The sequence below is a fragment of the Sturnira hondurensis genome, unplaced genomic scaffold (genome assembly GCF_014824575.4).
Source record: "Sturnira hondurensis isolate 20B ecotype Veracruz unplaced genomic scaffold, ASM1482457v3 Scaffold0021354, whole genome shotgun sequence".
In the NCBI taxonomy this organism is placed as follows: domain Eukaryota; kingdom Metazoa; phylum Chordata; class Mammalia; order Chiroptera; family Phyllostomidae; genus Sturnira; species Sturnira hondurensis.
The window spans coordinates 8,393,063-8,414,924 of record NW_028093985.1 but is presented as its reverse complement, the minus strand read 5'-3'; the positions used below and the strand labels follow the sequence as shown (position 1 = coordinate 8,414,924).

The 21,862-nt window shown below is 36.9% G+C and overlaps 1 protein-coding gene across 5 annotated transcripts in view; it reads right to left on the bottom strand.

The window, feature by feature from the left end:
* Positions 1 to 21,862, bottom strand: part of ATG10 (autophagy related 10) — a 226,843-nt gene that overhangs the window by 183,945 nt on the left and 21,036 nt on the right. The window contains exon 1 of one of the 5 annotated variants that reach the window (XM_037032248.1): positions 8,761 to 8,847. The exons of the other annotated variants lie outside the window; for them this stretch is intronic. Within the exon in view, the coding sequence (XP_036888143.1) occupies positions 8,761 to 8,832 (72 nt within the window). The 5' untranslated portion in view covers positions 8,833 to 8,847. Of the gene's footprint in view, positions 1 to 8,760; positions 8,848 to 21,862 lie in introns of those variants that run through there. 5 annotated transcript variants of the gene reach the window in all.

Here is a 21,862-nt window from a genome sequence, read left to right as displayed (position 1 = left end):
TGGTCATAGAATGGCAATATCCTGCAGTTACCTCTTCTTACATGGTGCTGCTCCAAGGTCTTGAGAACCTATGTGTGTTCCCCTGAACACTCAAAACACTTTATATTTTTCATACTAACCTTCGTAATTTCCTTTGATAACAATAAATTCTCCTTCCGATCAACACTATTCACTCAGCGCCGTCCTATGAATGTCTAAAATAGTCTATTTTTCTCTAGATTAAATATTCTCAGCTTTTTCAAATTTGATACAATTTATGTAGCCCTTACTAACCTGATTGCCTGCCCCTGAAAACATTCAAAATGATTTGGCTGAGATCAAACTCACTGCTCCTATACCATCATGACAACCTGATAACCTTTTCAAAGGAATTAAGAGATCAGTTTGACAGGACTTCTTTTTAGCCAACCTACAAAGGTGTGCTTATCAAAGTTGGGTACAATAATAGTAATGATCTATCAGGTGATCAAATCAAGATTTAATTAAAAAATCCTCAGTAACAACAGTCAAAAATAAGATGATATTCAGCATGAATAAAAATAAAATCCTAAAATTAGGCTTAAAAATCCAAGTACACAAGTACTGGAGTTCTTGCTTAACAGTAATACATACGTTTAACCCACAAGAGCACCAGATGCCTTCAAGTTCAATAGGAGCCAAAGTGTGACAGGCTGTCAAATAGGGATTTCTTAGACCTGAGTTTGTAACTGTTGCATTTGCAGGATGAGGTAAGGAGAACAATGTACTGCAGAACTGTTTAAGACAACAACTAATGACCACAAAAACCTGTTATATTCTGGTACTGCTGTCACTCACAAGGTGAGGAAAGACAGAATCAACGGGGCACCAACTAAAGTAAGACAACCTAAAGAGTTAGAAGTCAAGAGGAAATAAGTGCTCACTTCCGACGTAGTGGACTTAGAAGACTGGTGAGAATGCTACCGGACAACGAAATCAGCTGCAATGATGGGAATGTTGTTTGCAGCGTCCAGAACAAATGGGCAGTAGCCGCTTGAAATGGGGCTAGTGTAATTAAGGAGAAAGATTTTTATTTTATTTAATTTTATTAAATTTAAATTTCAATTTGAATAAGCCACATGTGGCTAGTGGCCACCATACTCTAAAAGTGCAGCTATCTAAATGGTTTGCTGCTACAGAGTAAAAGGTTCTTAAAACATTTCAAGATCAGACTATATTCTTTAGCTTCCCCCCCAAAAAAACAACTGAAGTGAGTGAGGCCCAGCAACATCTAAGTCACAGTCCAGAAGTAGGCCCTACTACATGTAGCATTTTTGGAGGCCATGCCCCGCAGAGGAGAAGGCCCAGTATGCCTTGGGACCAGGGGTGGGAGTTGAGAAGGAGATGGGTAGTTAGTATTATCAGGGATTTGAAAAGCATTATGGCATAGAGTCAAGTGTACAGACTGCCTAAATTCATATTTCAGCTCTGCCATAAATAATAAGTGCTACCTCAGGTACCTCATCTGTAAAGTGGGGATAATAATGACAATTACCAACCAGTGTGAACATAAACTCAGTTAATACATACAAAACATTTGAGATAGAATCTGACACTAAATAATTGTTAACAAGTGTTTTTTTTTTCCCAAAATAGGTTTCTCCTCCATGAGTACACTGACTTTGATCAATCCCCACGAGTGAGAGAAGACTGTGATAGTCTACTCTTCCTCCCCTACATACATTTACATGACACCTGAACAGCTATTTGGCTTAAATTTCTTAGTGAATTTGGAACCTGTCACAGTTAACGTTCTTGCCTCAGCTTTCCGAATTGTCAGTCCACTGTTTCTTAACCCTTTCACACCATGCCACACACAGTAATGCATAGTTGAACAGCATAATGGAGTAAAGTGGAGCGGATTTGGTGGTACTTACATGTAACTTTTAAAAAAATCTTAAGTACATTTTCTTAGTATTATATAATCTTTTCAGTTAATCCTCATTCCTACCCCAGGCCCAGACTAATGTTTCTGTTTATATACAGAAGAGTATTTATTACTTTTATCCAAATAATAGAAACTCCCTTCTCATCACTAATCAGAATATGGGTCATTTAAATCTGTATCTCAAAAGTCCCATCATTTAATAAATCAAATAGATATTACTTTAGTACTTTCATTGACAAATATATAATGTGAAAATTTCTTTTGAGAGTACGAATAAATTGTGAATACACCCGAAATCATGCATCTCAGAACAACAATGCAGCTTTTCTTAAGTATATGAGTTGTTGCTCTACTTGTCTTAATAATAATTCTTTGCTACTCAAATGGTGACAGACTAAACACCTGAAGTGAATATTTTTTAACCCCACACTTCCAAGTCCCAATTTTTGCCTTGAATCCATATATTTTATCAGTGTACATGAATACATTATCATGAGGTCATGGTAATTTTCTATTAGGTTCATTCATTCAGCTAATTATGCCATGTTTTCAAGCCAACAACTACCTTTTAACGAATCTTCAACGCAAGAACTGTTTACCGAAAAAGGTTCTAATTCTCTTTCTAGATCACAAACTTCTGACAGACCTCTATGGCCCTTCACTGTGCAGCAGTGGAGAGTTGTATTCTAACCCTAATTCTACACATGAGGCTGAAGAACAGCTGTGAGAGAAATAGCCTCAGTTATATTAGAGTCTCCATTTTGATACATCAGACTATGTGTAACTCATATATAAGCAAAGTTTTACCCAACAGAGTTCCTCTGGGAATAAAACAGCATATTATTTGAATCTTGGTGTTTCCACGACTCCTGACGTGCAGCCGTTACATGTCTTGTCACCGCAGCCACTCCATCGGCATACAAATTCAAGCACGAACCTCTTTGCTCGGAAGTTTGAATGCACCGCCTTCAATATTTCATCCCCAGCCACTTTTTTTGATACTTCTTTACAGTGAACTGATATTATTCCCAGCATTTCTTTTTAGGAATTCTAACCGTGCTGGAATCTGGCAGCTCCCGATGTGAGTAGATTCATCAATCTGAAATAAATTTCTGTTTGATGTAATAACAATCCAGACTGTTACTATATCAATGTATTTACAAGGATCACTTGGGAATGCCATCTTCCCCACCTCTTTTGCTTTACTGGCCTCAGTTCCTAGATTGGCTGCTAAAATGAAGGCTTCTGTCCTTATGTCAGGCAGTTTGGCTTCAGTGTTTAATGCTGTGACCTTGTAACTGTCTATTTAACTTTATCTAAATAAACTGAAAAAGCTCATTGTTGGAACCAATCTCAAAAATAGCTCAGGGGTTTTTTTTCTGTTGCTTTTGCAAAACTTTGAAAATGCTCCAGTCTTTCCTGCACAGGAGGAGTTTTTGTGGGGAGGTGCCAGTGCCCTTTGCTCGGTACCTTGTCTCCATCTGATAACTCTTCCTGCCAGTAAGGCTATTTTAGGCTGGGAGAAAAAAAGTTACTGAGGACACACTTCCAAGTTTGAAATGATTCTCATTTCATTACCTAACTAGGCACGTCAATTTTTTTGTTACACTGGAAAAATATCAGTGTTAGTGTGTAAAACTGATGGCTTTCCAGCTTTAACAAAAAGTTATCCATTAAGATAAAAAATGGAATATGATAACTATAAAATTTAAATCTTTTTAAAATAGAAATAACTAGTAGAGCCTGTAAGCTTTTAAAACTACAAAAATCTGCCCCAGCTGGTGTGTCTCAGTGGACTGAGCACCGGCCTGAGAAGCAAAGGGTCACCAGTTCACTTCCCAGCTAGGGCATATCCCTGGGTTGCAGGCCGGGTCCCCAGTAGTGAGCACGTGAAAGGCAACCACACATTGATATGTTTCTCCCTCTCTTTCTCCCTCCCTTCCCCACTCTCTAAAAATAAATAAATAAAATCTTTTTTTAAAACTACATAAAATATATTTACAGAAATGGGAAATCTTCTGTGGTCACTGGAATATTTTAAAAATAAATTTCATGAAAATTAAAATAATTATTGATTATTTTGTTTATTCAAAAAACTTTGGAAATAGCCACAAAATATATATAATGTATAAACTGGTATATGATTAAAATATTTTGACAAATTTATTTTCTGAAGCTAGAAAGCCTTTTAATGAGTCAACTTCATTAAATTATCTTCAATTATTACTTGATGTCTGAAATATATTTTTTAATTTTCAAAAACAAATAACTACAGAATTCTATCAATCATATGACTTTGGCTAATTGTTAATATGAAAGCAAAAACTACATAAATCAAGAAGTAACAAAAATCAATTTTTGTTTCATCAGAAACAAAATATCAGAAACACTTAATATCAGGAAATGATAATGAAAGCAATAAAAGTAATCATACATAAGTTCTAAGTCAGGATAATGATAAAATGATGATAATAAAAATAGAAAACAAAATTGAAATTAAAATACAAATATTCCTAGTTGGTCTGAAGGTTGTGGGTTATTGTTAAGCTGATTAAAATACAAATATTTTACATGCATTAAAAAACAAAAGTTTAAAAGCTAAAAGCAACTCAAATATCCATCAACACATAAACAGATAAATAAATACACACACACACACACACACACAATGGAATATTATTCACCCTTAAAAAGGAAGGAAATTATGACCCATGCTACTACATGGATAAACCTTGAAGACATTATGCTGAGTGAAATATGCCAGTTAGAAAAAGATAAATATTATATGATTCTACTTATATGAGGTACCTAGAGTAGTCAAGTCCATAGAAACAGAAAGTGAATTGGTGGTTGCCTGGGGCTTGGGGTAAGGGGGTGAGGAAGTTGTTTCGTGGTTAAAGAGTTTCAGTTTACTAAGATAATATTCTAGAGAAAGATGGTAGTGATGTGTGCACAATAATGTGAATATACTTAATACTACTGAACTGTACTACTGAACTGAACCACTTAAAATGAGCTAATATGGTAAACTTTGTAATGTATTTTTTAATCATTATTTTTAACTTTAATTCAAATGGTTAAAATGGCACATTTTATGGTATTTATATTTTTACATAATTTTAAAATTTAAAAAGAAACTTACCAATGACAAGATAATACAAGTGTGTAATCAGACATGCTGGGATAGTTCAAGGTCCAAAGTCAAGGGTAGATGCTAAGTGATATGGCTACTACAGAGAACTTCCTGCCTGCAGGTGCCACAACTAACACTTTTTGGACCAAAATAAATAGTAAATTTAAGGAGTTTACATAGGGAGCAATTGAAATATTGCTAACATAGCATGTCCACTACTACATATTCCTCAATGGCTGTTCAGAACACTGGTAATGAAGCGTGACCATTAGGGTCTTGAACTCACCTATAGGCTGTTCATGGCACAGCAAAGTGACGTGGCATAGCAATCAGGAAGCTCTGACATAGTATTCAACTTCCAGCTTTCTCCCTGATAAGCTTCCTTCTCTCTCTCAAGCTTAGAATGTTCTTGGATAATCCTCTGGGTGAATCTCATCCTAGCTCGACACAGGCTTGGGACCTCTGCTTCTTGAATGTTACGCACAATGTCTCTCCCTTTCGCCACACTCCACCCTCATGAGCAGAAACTATAGCATGGCTACAAAAAAGCTAATGCATCATAAGCGGCCATAACAGGAGCAGTTATCCTGAACAAGGTAAATTATATGACATTCTAACTCCAAACCTCTATTTCTATGACTCATGAACCTTTTTAGGGCTCAAGGTTATATAATACATAAATCTCAACTTCATATTCTGATTGCTAGTCTCAGTATCAGCAGTGAATAAAATGCATACCAAAGAGGCATGCCTTGCAGTAATTTTCAGTAGCACTAAGACACCTAGGTACAGCCAAGCAGTGAATGAAACTTGTCGTCGATGCACTCTCCTTTCTACCTCTACTTTATTGCCCATATAATGTCCCATCGTGGTCCAAGTTCCTAACCCTTCCAAATTGCCACGGTGTACATAACTTAGCTCTCTCTTTTCCTCCCTTTCCTCCACCTAAAACCTGCAGTGATTTTTAAAAATCTCAATTTGGCAATAGCCCACCTCCACTTGGCTACAAATTTTGGTCAGACTTTCTGATTTTCTTATGAGTATGTCAACTCCCACTTGGTGGTCACTTGAGCATATGGGCCTGCTTTTAATGGGAAACACAGAATATCTCCACTTTAGGCTCTACAATCCAAATCCTTAGTTCATTATATGTAATGATCTTTTCTCTTTATTCAAATTTTAATATCTAATGTTGTATATTGGGGCAAAGGGACATAAATCAACATCTGAAAATCTCATCCTGGACCAAATGCTTCTCCAGCCATCTGTGGTGAAAGAGCAGGATTTTTATTTCCAATCTGTTATACACATACTTTTGTGAAAAAAACACTAAAAATGAATTACTAGAAAAAATGAAATAAAAAATTCAAAGCATATAAAATACTAGCCCCCAACTTAAAAAAAGCTAAAGAAACTTATTTTTGGAGCAGTTTTAGGCTCACGGTAAAGTTGAAAGGAAGGTACAGAGATTTCCCATAGACCACCTGCCCTCCAATATGCAGAGACTTCTCCCCATTATCAGTACCAGTTTTTAAACTATATTTGACAAATGTAAAATTACTCTGTCCAATTACTTACACGTTTTTTAGCATTCACTTCCAATTTCTGTACTTACTTCCTTGCACTGGTTCCAATCTAGGACCAGACCACACTCTGAGTAGTCCTGCCTCTCTCATTCCAACACAAATATCCGCCTCCACCCAGTCACTGGAGTCAGACCTCTCCATAAAGAAGCAGGAAGACAGAGAATGGCATATGCTCTGGTTAGTGAAAGAGTCACTCGGGGTACATACACATCTGCCATCTACAGATTTCTAAGTCTGATCCTTTTTCATAAGCTATTCACCAATCTAATACAGGTTTATGAGAGTAACAGGATCCAGGAGTCTCATATATGCCCTTCACTTTGAAACCTCTCATTTTTTTAAGGTAGTTAAAACCCCTATTCTGGTCCTTGATTATTTACATAATAAAGATCCATTTACATGCACACAAACTACACCCTCCTGAAGCCAGCAGGAGGTGAACACGAAGATCTGAGAACAAACTTCTCTGTATGTGTGCAAAGCACGTCTCTCTTGTGCAATCGCTTTACAAATAAGAAATAAACACTAGGTTTATAAGACTTGGAAGAAAAGGTTTATGGCTTTGACTGTTTTCCATTACTGGAAAATTTACATGCTGAAAAGTAGCAAAAACCAGTGCAAAAGAATAAACAGTGTGTGCACTTCAAGGGCTTGTTTCTTTCAAGAATCACGAGTAAAATTGGGTTTTATTAGCTGTTTCATTAAGTTTTGCTTTGAAGAAAAACAAACAGTGAAAACATATGTGCAACATCTGATGAAAAAGGATTTTATTCTAAACAGTCTTTGTACAAAACTCATTAATGTAACATTAAATGTGAAGACTTGTCTAGCAATTTAAGGATAATTTTACTCAGTTTATTTATAATTTCTGACATAGTTTGTTTAACATATTCTAATCTTTAAATCACCATGTATACTAAACTAATACATTAAATCTGTCTTTTCAAGGGCATTTTGCAATAAATATCTATAGCAGCTGTTAAAGGCAATTAGGATATGAAGTTTGTATCAAATTTAACACCTAAAATAGTAAGATAATACAGCTGGATATTTATTGATAACTTGGAAAATTAATAAAAACAGCTCAGTTCTTCTTAATGAAATGCCTACATGTAAATGTTTTCTTTAAACTACAAGTATACATTTTTAGAAAAGTCTAAATACATGCACTACCATAACCCCATACCTGAAATATAAGCATAGAACATACTATGCAAAGTATTAAATAAAAGTAAACATTTTTTTCCCTAGAGCAAATTGAGACATGATGAATATTCATCATACACCCACTGGAAGAACTTACTCAACTGCAATTTTTTCATTTCAAGGTTAGATGTTGATAAGAAGCAACTAACGTTCATTAGTGGAGAAGAAATGCATATGTTCCAGTTCCATTGTGTTGACTACATAATAGTGTGGGTCTCTAGAATGAAGCAGATTAAATTTCAGCTTCTAAGTGGATGAATTCAGAATTAAACTACAGGTTAGGATTTAAGAGGGTAGTTTTTAGAAGCAGACACACCTGGATTTCAATCTTGACCCTGCCTCTTACATAAAGACTATAACTTTGAACAAGTCACTTTATTTCTCTAAGCCTATATGCCTCATCTGAAGTGGAATAACAGCGAACTCATAGGGACATTGTGTAGACTAGATTAAATGAAATATTATATGTAAATAACAGCACAGTGATAGTACTTTCATTTGGACTTTCCTTTTTGAAAAAATTATTACTTATTTTAATCATAGTAATACAGCACACAGCTTAAAAAGCCAAATAGCCCTAATATATACATATATATATCAAAAATCAGCGTCCCTTTCTTACCCCTTTCCATGCTCTGTCCAGTCTGTTGATTCTGGGGTCCTTACTCCCCAGTGTGTGTATAAAGAGGAAATGATTATATTTTTCCAATACCTACACTTAACTCTCCAATGTGGAATCTCCTTTCCCACCCAGTAATTGTGGCAGACTTATTGCACTAACAACCCCAATTTTTCACACTTCTCTGTATCCTTGCCCTTTGGTAATATCTTCCCACACTGACTCTGAGCTTGGCCCCCAAGAAAAACTCAAGTAGAGGTCCAAAAAAGCGCTTGAGTGTTTCTACTTCCCTCTCTTGGACCCTTACCACCACCATGAGAAGAAGCTCAGGCCAGCCTGCTGGAACGTGGCGCCAAGCCAAGTCAGCCCTGGCTGAGGCCATCTCAGTCCAGACAGCTCCCCAGCATTCTTGAGGTGACTGCAGATGCATAAGCAAGTACCACAGACATCAACTGAACCTGTCACAGATCAGCAGAATGGGTCCAGCCAATTTGTTGGCTTCTGAGAAATAATAAATGATTGTTTCAAAAACCATGAAGTTTTGTAATGGTTTATTGCGTAGTAATACCTAACTGCACATAAAACAGCAACTTGATTCCAGGCTACAACTTTCAGATGCTGTCAGTTATTATAAATTATCCTTCAGAAAATTAAGACTCATTATTATTTTTGTTATTTTGAAGACTTCAGACTCAAAATCAATTTGAAACTCTTTTCTCCCCTTAAGTCAACCCACACATTCTGCAGTTTGAATGGAGAAATGAAGCATGGTCTTGCTCAGAGAAATTTCCTATCCCTCACTACTTCTCCCAGGAGCCATGGCTTGAGAATTCAAAGTAGGAAGGAGTGTCATCCCCTTGCTTAACAGGATGCAGTCACAGTCTTCTTGTTTGCTGCTGCTTCTCTGGCTGACACTAATTAGGCGTCAATGTCCCTGCATCTGGCAGGCATGCAGCTGTCAGCTCCCTCATGGGGTGATCTCATGGGTTCTTCAGAGGATCCTGCAGTGAGACCACCCCCTGGAATACTTCCCTGGTCTACACAGTCACCATCCATCCTCTACCACTCCTGAGGTCCCATTACCTCTTGGCTGACAGCTCCTCGAACAGGTCAGTGGAAAAACGTGTCAAGCCTAGCTACTCTCAGACGTGATCGTATTATACAGATTAAATGGTGTCCTCTGCCCCCTGCTACCACTCTCAATTTTGCCTAGCCCTGCTCCAGCAGAAAAGAGCAGATCAGCAAGTCTATGGCTAAGCAAATGTTCAATTAGGCAATGAAATGACCTACCTGCTTACTTGAAAGCACCCCGTACTCTTTACAATTGGGTCTTTGGAGAAAGAAGGGAGGCTTTTGGAGGGAAGGGAATCATTTCTCAGGACTAACTCTGCATTTCTCTGTTGAATTTTCTTTTCATTTTGGGGTGGGATGGAGGATCCCAGTTCTTCAAGAATGGTTCCTCAGAACAGTCTCTCTGCAGACAGGTTTCTGGCCCTAGTGGCTACTAGATTATTCATAGCAATCCAAATATAGAAAATTGGTTCCTTAGAGTCTTTGTCTCCAGCTTGGGGCTTTAGCTGAAATTCTGGAACAAGATAAAAAGGTCCCACTCAACACCCTGTTACATGGTTATTTTAAAATCTAAAGTATGCATTAAATTCTACTATACTGCATATCATTATAGAAAAATTCCATTTTTACAGAAATACCAGTTTTATTTAAAAGACTGCCTTAAAGAGGTTATTTGAATGATACTTACTAACCTTTCATGTAAATTTTATGTTGTTTTCACAAATCCTAGCTCATTAATTAAGAAGTAGAAAAGGAACATTGTGGGTTTTTACTTTTCCTCATATTTTTCAAATAAAACTTTTTGTCCAATAAAATTCTCCAGATAAGTTATGATTTTTTTCTGAAAAATCAGACAGTCAATTATTCATGTAACAAATATTTATGTACCTACTTTATACCCAGTGACATTCCTGGGCATATCAACAAACAAAACAAAAATACCTGTCTTCATAGACTAAGCAGGAAAAAAGAGACATTAAGAAATAAACACAGTAAGTAAGTAAATTACAGAGAATCTTAAAAATAACTAATAGAACGAGAAAAATAAAGAGTGGGATTAGGGGAATCAGAAGTACCAGGAATAAGGCTAATACAGAGAGGGACCGGGTTGTTTGAACTCCTGACTAGGGTGGTCAGGAAGACCGCAATAAGAAGATGACATAAGAGCAAACACATGAAGGAAGTGGAAAGAAGAGGAGTTAGTCATATCCAGAAGGAGACTGTTCTAGACAGCAGAGAGGCGCAGTAATTCAGACTTCTTCCCCTACCCCCAGCAGGAGTGTTTATCCGGTATGCTTAAGGAATAGTAAGGAAGTCAGTGTGCCCAGTGAGTTATGAATGAAAGGAAGGAAAATTGAAAGTGAAGTAAGTAAGGGCTGATGGTGGTTTGCATCAGGGTGGTAGCAAGGAAAATGATGAGAAATGGTTTGATTCTGGATATTATAATGTGGAGGAAATGGGACATCTGAATAGACTGGGTATGGGGAAGTAAGGGAAATAGAGAAGTTAAGGATAACTCCAGCAGCTTAACAACTGGAAAAATGGAGTTGCAGTCTATTGAGAGGAGAAGGTTAATTTGAATAAAGTTGGATGAGCAACTTTGGGAGGAGGGAGATTAGTTTAATTTTGGGTTTGTTGACTTTAGGATCTAAGTAAGGACATCAAAGTAGAAATGTCAAGTGAGAACTTGACCTTATGCATGTGGAATTCAAGAGAGAAGCCTGGGCAGGGGATATACAATTGGGAGTAATTGGCGTTTGATGGAATTTAAATGGAGTACATCCATGGTCCTGAGAATAGCTAGAGAAGAGAATAAGACATCGGAGATCTGGGCATGAATACTATGAGTTTATGAAAAGAAATAAAGCAAAGGAGACTGAAAAGGAATGAAGAGAAAAACAGGAGGTAAACCAAGAAAAGGAAGACACCAAGTGAAGGAAGTATATCAACTAGGGAAAAAATGGTTAATCCCATCAAATACTACTAAAAGATCAAAGAAGTTCCTAATGAACTTGGTAGCAATGAACTTAGAGGTTACTGATGCCATTACATAATAATATTGCACCTAATGACTCATTCCACTAAAAAGGAATTTTCCTATTTAATGAAAATTCTTCTAAAACAAATAGGATTTCAAGCACTACTCAATGACCCACTTATTTCAAATAATATATTATACAACAAAATGAAATATAATAAAATGTGTTTACATAAATAAAAAACCTGGGAAAACTCCTTGAAGTTTATAAGATTTTAATTCAATTAAGCTAGCATATATAAAGGTTTTACTATGCTAAACGCCAAGATATAGAAACAAAAACATAGGAGTAAAAATCCCTGCAGTCAAGGAGCTTTCAGACCACTATGGGAAATCAGGCAAGTACGCAGATAATCACCACATAGAATTGTGCAGTCAAGTTTTTGGACATACAGAGGATGAGCATTTTAGCCAAACTTGAGGTCAGGGTTGCCTATCTGAAGGACATGATGCTTAAATTTAATCTTGAAAAAATATGTAGTGATTATGGACAAAAGACTTAACCACACAAATTGCTAAAAAAGGTTCCAACTAACTAATAAATATATTAAAAGGTGTACAAATGAACTAGTTTTCAAGAAAATGCAAATTAAAATCATCAAGTGGCCTCAATAGAGAGGACTGTAAATGTTCCTCTCCAAAAAACCACCATTTCAGGGATCTGGCAATCTACCAAAGTCAAATAACATATTAAGAAACACTTATTCACAAAACGCTGTTGAAATCAGGGTAAGAACAGTGGGGGTCTGTGGCTCTCCTGTCTGGGGCTGCTGCCATCCCACCTTGGTGGTCAGGGCAGGTACTCTCCCTGGACCGCAGGCTGGGACAGTCTCATGGCCAGAGAGGCTCAATTGATCTGAAGCCCAAGGGGAAAATATGCTGTCCAGCAGCATCACCAGTAGCAGTTTGAGGAAGCCATCTCTGCTGGGCCAAGCAACGGAGCAGCAACAAAACCAGAAAGGTAGTAGGGAGATCCTGGAAGCCAGAAATCCACAGAGGCTTGAACTGTGCAAACAGCCCTGGCTGCCTTCCACTCACAATGCTTAGGAAACAACGCTGTCCTCATGTCCCAGGCTGATGGTGCAGCTGAACACAGGCACAGAGGACATGGCCAAAAGGAGGCAGGGCAGACTAAAACAAACCTGCCTGAACTTTTAATGTAAATAATGGAATTGAAAGTAAAAAATGGAATTAATGTTAAATACAGTTATATTATTTTACCCATTCAATATTGCCTTTGACAGTATTTATACAGAGTTGTTAGAAGTAAATTATTTCAAAGGCAAAAATATTAAATATCTTCTTAAATTTTTATTTCTATGTATAGAACATGCTAGAGTCTTTGCTATCTGACAATTTAGTGACAATTTTAAGATTTACCAAAAAAAATAGACATTTCCCACAAATTTCTTAGGTATAATGTTGCTTTATGTGAGTAACAAATAAATCATCTGTTGGTTGGAAATACTTAATTTTCCCTTAACTTTTATCCTTTCTCCTTTAACTTATTGAAAAAATTACATATCCCTGAATTAATCATCCTTTTTATGGAGGCTGTGAGCATGTTACTGCTATTAGTTTTGTGTAATGCTGCATTTGTTTAAACTATCTTCTGTGAGTTAATGAAATATCATTTCTGGGGCCAAATGCCACTAGATAAAAATTAAATATATTGCACTCATATAGTATCTTGATTAGACTAAAGTAGTTTGGTTTTTTTTTAGTTTATCCTCAGAGATTAGGAGAAAAATGTACTTCAAGTAACATGCTGTGTTTTTGTAATAAACACTGAACCATACTCAGTTACATTAAATTTTTCATTCATAATTTAGTGCATGTTATGATATGATTTGTCACTTAAGCATATGCAAACTTAAGCAATCAGTACAGAAGAACAGGTTGTGTCACTTGTGAATTAAATATTTTTAATGTCATTTTTAAAGATTAGCAGGAGTATCAGAAAAAGGAGAGCTATAATACTTTATAAATTTATAAATTAAAATTTAAATAATGATAGCAACTGTGTACTTTTAACAATTAAAAGTACATTCCTGCCTAACTGTGGCATTTGGGTTCACTGGTCAGGCTGGTAGGCTGTATTTAAAAAAGCCCTGCAGGAAATTGTCTTTCTACTGGTGAGTGTATCAAGCCCAAGATCTGACCCGCAGGTTTGGAAAGATTGGAATGGATCCACATAAAGCAATGTCAAACAATATATCTATATAAATATCCAGATATCTGTATAGAATCCAAGTATCCAATTATGAATTTATAACTGTAAATACAATTTTCTTTTTTTCACTTATTTATTTTATACATATATATATTTTATTAATGTTTGAATACACTTGTCTCCATTTTCCCACCACCACTTTCCCCTGCCCTGCCTTCTACCCTACCTTCCACCTCCACCTTCCACTCTCAATCCTACCCTCATTTGGATTTGTCCATGGGTCCTCTATACATGTCCATTTACAACCCTTTTCCTTCTTTCCCACATTATTTCCCTCCCGACTCTCCTCTGGTTCCTGTAAGTTTGTTCTTAGTTTCAATATCTCTGGTTATATTTGGTTTGTTGTTTGTTTTGTTAATTAGGTTCTACTTATAGGTGAGATAATATGGTATTTGTCTTTCACCGCCTGGCTTATTTCACTTAGCATAATGCTCTCCAGTTCCATCCATGCTGTCACAAAGGGTTGGAGCTCCTTCTTTCTTTCTGCTGAGTAGCATTCCATTTTGTAAATGTGCCAGTTTATTGATCCACTCATTTACTGATGAGCACCTAGGCTGCTTCCAACACTTGGCTATTATATATCGTGCTGCTATGAACATTGGGGTGATAGGTTCTTTGGAGTTATTATTTCATAATTCTTAGGAAATAATACCAGCAGTGGAATTGCTGGGACAAAAGGCAGTTCCATTTTTAGTTTCTTGAGGAAGTTCCATATTGTTTTCCACAGTGGCTGCATCAGTCTGCATTCCCACCACCAGTCCACTAGGGTTCCCTTTTCTCCACAACCTGTCCAACTCTTGTTGCTTGTTGATTTGTTTATGATGGCCATTCTGACCAGTTTGAAGTTATATCTCATTGTGGTTTTAATTTGCATCTCTCTGCTAGCTAGTAATGCTGAGCATCCTTTCATATGCCTCTGGACCCTCTCTGTATGTCATCCTTGGAGAATTCAGGTCCTTTGCCCATTTTTCAATTGGACTGCTTGTCTTTCTGGTGTGGAGTCATGTAAGTTCTTTATTTTGGAGATCAAACCCTTGTCCGAGATATCATTGGAGTCATGTAAGTTCTTTATTTTGGAGATCAAACCCTTGTCCGAGATATCATTGGCAAATATATTTTCCCATATAGTTGGTTCCCATTTCATTTTGCTAATGTTTTCTTCAGCTGTGCAGAAGCTTTCTATTTTGATAAAGTCCCATTTGTTTATTATTTCCTTTATATCCCTTGCTGTAGGGGACATATTGGTGAAAATATCACTGCATGGAATATCTGAAATTTTCCTGCTTATCTTCTTCTCTAGGACTTTCATGGTATCATGACTTATATTTAAGTCTTTTACCCATCTTCAGTTTATTTTTGTGTATGGTGTAAGTTGGTGGATAAATTTCATTTTTTGAAATGAAATTATGTAGCTGTCCAGAAATTTTGAAAAAAATTATGTAGCTGTCCAGATCTTGGAACACCATTTGTTGAAGAGGCTATTTTTACTCCATTTTATGCTTCTGCCCCCTTGTCAAATATTAATTGACTACAGAGATCTGGGTTTATTCCTGGACTCTCTATTCTGTTCCATTGATCTATATGTTTGTTCTTATGCCAGTACCAAACTGTTGTGATCACTGTGGCCTTGTAATACAGTTTGATGTCAGGTATGGTGATCCCACCTACTTTGTTCTTCTTTCTCAAAATTGCTACAGCTCAAAATGATTTGGGATCATTTATGGTTCCATATAAATTTTTGAAATGTTTCTTTTATATCTGTGAAATATGTCATTGGTATTTTCATAAGTATTGCATTCAATCTATAAATTGCTTTGGGTAGTTTGGACATTTTGATTATGTTAATTCTTCCAATTAATGAACATGGTATATGCTTCCATTTATTTGTGTCTTCCTTAATTTCTTTCTTCAATGTTGTGTAGTTTTTTGAGTATAGGTCTTTTGCCTCCTTAGTTAGGTTTATTCCTAGGTATTTCATTTTTCTTGCTGCTATAGCAAATGGGATTTTTTTTCTGATTTCTGTTTCTGATATTTTATTATTGGTGTACAAACACGCCTTTGATTTCTGAACATGACTTTGTATCCTGCTGTTTTGCCAAATTCATTTATTAGGTTGAGTAGTTTTTTGGTGGAGTCTGTAGGGTTTTCTATGTACACTATCATGTCATCTACAAACAATGACAGTTTTACTTCCTTCCTTCCAATTTGCATGCCTTTTACATACCTTCTTCTTCCTGTCTGATTGCTGTGACTAGGACTTCCAGTACTATGTTGAATAGAAGTGGTGAAAGTGGATGTCCTTGTCTTGTTCCTGATCTTAGTGGGAAAGCTTTTAGGTTTTGCCCATTAAGTATGTGTAAATACAATTTTTAAATGAACCAGAATGTGCCTGTCATCATGATTATTCATTTTCATTTTGTAGATGGCCAAATCACAATAGTGTGAGTACAGAATGAGTACAAATTCTCATGAGTAGTTCTATGAATGAAATATTTAATGGCATAATCTAATAGTGGCATCACATATCTTGCTCTGCAATAGAGGTATTCTTACCACTGAAGCCAAGTTGTTTAAAATTTGTAGGGTAAGAATCTTTCTCTTCACATAGTGTAATAGACACTGCCAATGTCTCTTTCACTAATTTTTTTCTAAGTTTTAATGACTGACCTAGTCTCTCATTTGGCTGCTATTGGGTAAGAGTCAAATCTTGTAGCCTAGGAAGCCATTGTTTCTCTCAGGTAATTTGCCTATCTGTTCTGATCAATTATGAGTTAATTTCATCCTTGAACTTAGAAAATGCTTATTTCCAAAGCCTAAAAGATGGCTTCCAACTACAGACATTATTATAATCATGCATGTTTGTAAAACTAAAAAAAAATCATTAAAAAAAAATCACACAAACCTAATACAAATGTGGTCGTTTTGTAGGCTTTCATGTAGGCTTTCATTTTTAGGTACTCTTAATTAGAAAAACAAGTGTTGCTATATTTCCCAATTGTGATTTTAATGGTTGTTCTTTTAAATTTATAAATTTGGAGAGAAATTACCTATCTACAACATTGTCTTTCCTTTTAGCAACACCACAGCTGTTCATTTGAAAACTTGATTTTGCTAGGTATATTTTCTAACTGATTACTTTTTAAAAATAATTCTTTGGTGCTTTCCATGTCACCTTACATAATGAAAATGTGGTTTCTTTTTCAACATTTATGGCTTCATTGCCCTGGCCAGTTGGCTCAGTTGGCTCAGTTGGAAGCATCATCCCGTAAAACAAAGGATCAAAATTTCAATTCCCAGTCAGGGCACATGCCTGGGTTGCAGGTTGGGTCCCTGGTTGGGGCACATAATAAGAGGCAACTGATCAATGTTTCTGTCTCACACCCATGTTTATCTCTCTCTCTCTCCCTCCTTCCTCTCAATCTAATGTCAATAAGCACATCCATGGGTGAGGATAAAAAAAAAGTGCATGGCTTCATTTTGGTCATATTGCATTAGTTACAATTTCTAGAACAAATTGTGTGCTGTAGCAGCAATCACATATATTCTTGTTTTATAGCATCTTTTTAAGCTCACAACACTCATCTAAATATATATGCAGTCTTGTCTTAATCTGTATCAAGATAACTAATATAAATTAAAAAAACACAGGCACCAAGATAACAACTGACTTGGCTAAGTTTGAGCTAGAACTGAGCACTAACCCAATACAGTCCCATATTTCTCTATACTCCTTATCTTTTTCTAAACAATAGATTGTACACAAAGTCTAATTATTTAAGCAGTCTCATAGATTAGAGTTCTGTTGACCTCGAACTCTACATGGTCAAAACTGAGCTCATCATCTTTCAACCTCCTAATGATTGAATTCTTTGTGTTAGTAGATGGTTCCGACATCCTTCTGGCTCGGGCCATAAACCTGAAGGTTTTTACTCTAGTCTCCTCAATATGTAGACCTAATGGATTATTATATCAGTTTACTTCACCTTCAAAAATCTCTCAAACTGGCATACCTCTGCATCCTCTGACCTCTTTTCCCATTGCCACAGTCTTGGTTCCGGACATTATTTCTGCTTTCTGTCTCTAATCTAGCCATCTACCAACCTGCCTTCCACCTTGCCAAAGTGATCTTATAAAATGCAATTCCAATCCATTACTCCTGGTTAAATCCCTTAGTGCGTCTCCAATATTTCAGAATATAGTTCACGTTCCTTAACTAAGCATACACAACTCATGACTAAAAAAGAAATATGCTTTTGAGTATGGGTTGTTTCTCTCAACATTACATTTATGCATAATTTTGTGGTCAATGATTGGTTGAACGTATGCCCAAACATCCTGAGCCAGTAACACTTCCACCCCTCTTAAAAGGTCTCTGTGTCAGTACATGGATATATATATTTATATACACACATACATACACACACACACATATATGGGTAGATATGTATATGTATAAAATTTAAGCCTCTTTAATAATATTGTGTTTCAGAAATAAATGAAATATCTTAACAGAATGAAGCTATGTAATTCAAGATGTTGTCATCTAACAGAAATTCATTCCCAATTTTCTGTATAGCTCCCTACTTCATAAAATCCTAATTCAAAACTAGTAAAAATAATGAATGAATTTTGAAGACATTATGCTGAGTGAAATAAGTCAGTCACAAAAAGATGAATTCTGTATGAGTCCACTTATATGAGATTCCTAGAGCAGTTGAATTCATAGAGACAGAAAACAGAATGGTGGCTGTCAGGAGCTGCAGGGAGAGGGGTGAGGAGTTATTGTTGAACGGTACAAAGTTTCAGTTCTGCAAGAAAAAAAATGTTGAGGAACCTGGTGTCACAGCAGTGTGAATGTACTACTCAGTTCCACTAAACTGTAACACTTAAAAATGGTTAAGATGATAGATTTTATGTTACTTATTGTTTACTACAATTTTTAAATAAATAAAAAAGTGTAGAAATAATATATTATGCCTCTAGGGTCCTTTCTCTTTTTTTGAAGATTTTATTTAGTTTTAGAGAGATGGGAAGGGAGGAAGAAAGAAAGGGAGAGAAACATCAGTATGTGAGAGATATATTAGTTGGTTGCCTCTGGCATACCCTCCATTGGGGACCTGGCCCACAACCCAAGCAAGTGCCCTGACTGGGAATCAAACCAGAGACTGTTCGGTTTGCAGGTCTGTGCTCAATCCACTTAACCACACGAGCAAGGGGTAAGATCTTTTTTAAAATGTATTCATTAACTTTAATATATAGTGATAAATAAACTTAAAGTAACTTGAGTTTAGGAGTAACTTAAGGAGTCTCAAGACTCACACGAGGCTTCCCAGCCCAGGGTACCAGGAGGATAAGTCTCCATAACTTCTACCTACAAAAGCCAGCAGAGACTGAGTCAGTGGAAGAAATGGCTGGAATCCCAAGCAGTTTTGCTTCAAAAACCCACAGAGGAACTTACTCAGACTCACCGCCCCCTAAGGCTCCAGCTGGGATAGCAGCTTAAATGGCACCAGTGGCACACAGGGAGGAACCAAAGTGTCTGGCATCAAGGTGAGAGCTGGGGGACAGCTTTTTCCCAGACAGAAAGGCAGGCAGAGCCACAGAGCTCACAGGCAGGTGACACATCTGAGATTGCATCACCTTGGCTAACACAGTATACCCCATCATGGAAATCCGCTGATTCTGCCCCACCCAACTTACGGCTGTTAACAATATATTTTCCATATGAATGGCTAGTCTTGACTCAAGCTTTACAACTTCCCAAATCCTTTCAAACAAGCAACCCCTAACATCAATGAGTCAACAGCCCAGGCCCCACTTTCTAAGTAACCCCAGACAGGGCACTAGCAGGAGCCAGCCTAGATTCACAGCTTTGTTTCACTTGGGAATCTCCAAGCCCAGCACAAGTAGCAACCACTTCAAATTGCTCTACTGCTCTGGCAGGGTAGCCCTGGGCAAAACACAGGTGGGGGTTGACCTTGGCCTGCACCACCCAAGAAACCCCAGGGCCTGCATACCCATTAGACAGCTACAGACCTTGTTGAAGCACTGCATGGCTTATCCTCCACAGAGGGTGGAGGTTGGTGACAAGTGGTCACAGCTAATCCTTGCAACTGACTGGCCTAGGTAATTCCCTCCCATTGAACTGCCAACAGCAACCAAGGCCCAACTATAAGAGGAGGGTGTACTCAGCCCACACGCAGGGCACACCTTGAGTACCCAGCTTGGGTGATAGGGAAGTCTGTGCCACTGGATGCTACAGAATATCTTCTACATTAGGATATGCTCCAAGACTGGGAGTCGTGGCAGCTCTACCTAATACATAGAAATAAGTACAGGGAGGCTGCCAAAATGAGGAGACAAAGAAACATGGCCCAAATGAAAGAATAGACCAAAACTCCAGAAAAAGAGCAAAACAAAATGGAAAGAAGCAATCTATCAGATGCAGAGTTTAAAACACTGGTTATAAGGATGCTCAAAAAACTTAGTAAGGACTTCAACAGCATAAAAAAGATCCAGTCAGAAACAAAGGATACACAAACTGAAATAAAGAACAATTTCCTGGAATACAAAGTAGAATGAGTAAAGCCAAGAATCAAATCAGTGATTTGGAATATAAGGAAGGAAAAACAACAATCAGAACAAGGAGAAAAAAGAATCCAAGAAAATAAGAATAGTGTAAGCAGCCTCTGGGACAATTTCAAGTGTTCCAACATTGCCATCATAGGGGTGCCAGAAGGAGAAGACAAAGAGCAAGAAATTGGAAAACTATCCGAAAAAATTGAAAGAACACCCATAATTTGGTGGAGGAAACAGACATACAAGCCCAGGAACCACAGAGAGTCTCAAACAAGATGGACCCAAAGAGGGCCACACCAAGACACATCCTAATTAAAATGCCAAAGGTTAAAGATAAAGAGAGAAGTTTAAAAGCAGCAGGACAAAAGAAGTTAGTTACCTACAGACAATTTCCCATTAGACTGTCAGCTGATTTCTCAAAGGAAATTTTGCAGGCTAGAAGGGACTGGCAAGAAATACTCAAAATCATGAAAAGCAGAGACCTGCCACCAAGATTGCTCTACCCAGGGAAGCTATCATTTAGAATCAAAGGGCAGTTAAAAAGCTTCCCAGACGAGAAAAAACTAAAGGAGTTCATCATCACCAAACCATCATTATATAAAATGTTAAAGGAACTTATTTAAGAAAAATAAGAAAATCAAAACTATGAACAATAAAATAGCAAAAAATACACACCTATCAATAATTGAATCTAAAAGACCAACTAAGCAAACAAGAAGAACAAAGACAGAATCATAGATAAGGAGAGTGTTTTGAGGGGAGGAGAGTATGGGGGAATGGATGAAGAGGTGAGAGGATTAAGAAGTACAAATGGGTAGTTACAGAATAACCATGAGGATGTAAAGTACAGTATAGGCAACGGAGTAGCCAAAGAACTTATACGAATGACCCCTGGACACAAACAAAGGTGTGGGGATTGCCTGAGTGAGTGGGGGGTGGTAGGCAGAGGGTAGCAAAGGGGGGAAAATTGGGACAAGTATAATAGTATAATCAATAAAATATAATTTTGAAAAATCAATTTGAATTTCTAAGAATAAGCAAAATTTTAAAATTTTATTCTATAGAAATTAGAAAATAAGCTCTTTCAATCAGCAGTTCCAAGCTGCAAAGGAAGTAATCAAAATACTTCTGTGTTGCTATATAAGTTTCAAAATATAATCAAATCAGCTTAACTGAAAAGACAGGGATTAGTGGTGAGGGCTTTATTTCTCCTTTAACAATAACATACAAAGTGATCTAGTATTAATTGCATAAAATCTAATCTCCATGTTAGTATAATATTTTGTTTTGTGTTCTCTTCCTATTTCTGCTATATGAAAGTGAGGGAAGAGAGTTGAACACCTATCGATCGAATCATATAAGTGTGGTCCTAAACTAATGTACTCATGGCTAGCAAGTAATCTCTCTCTCTCTCTCTCTCTCTCTCTCTCTCTCACACACACACACACACACACAGAGAAAAAATTGAGGAGGGAGGATAGGGGGTAAAGG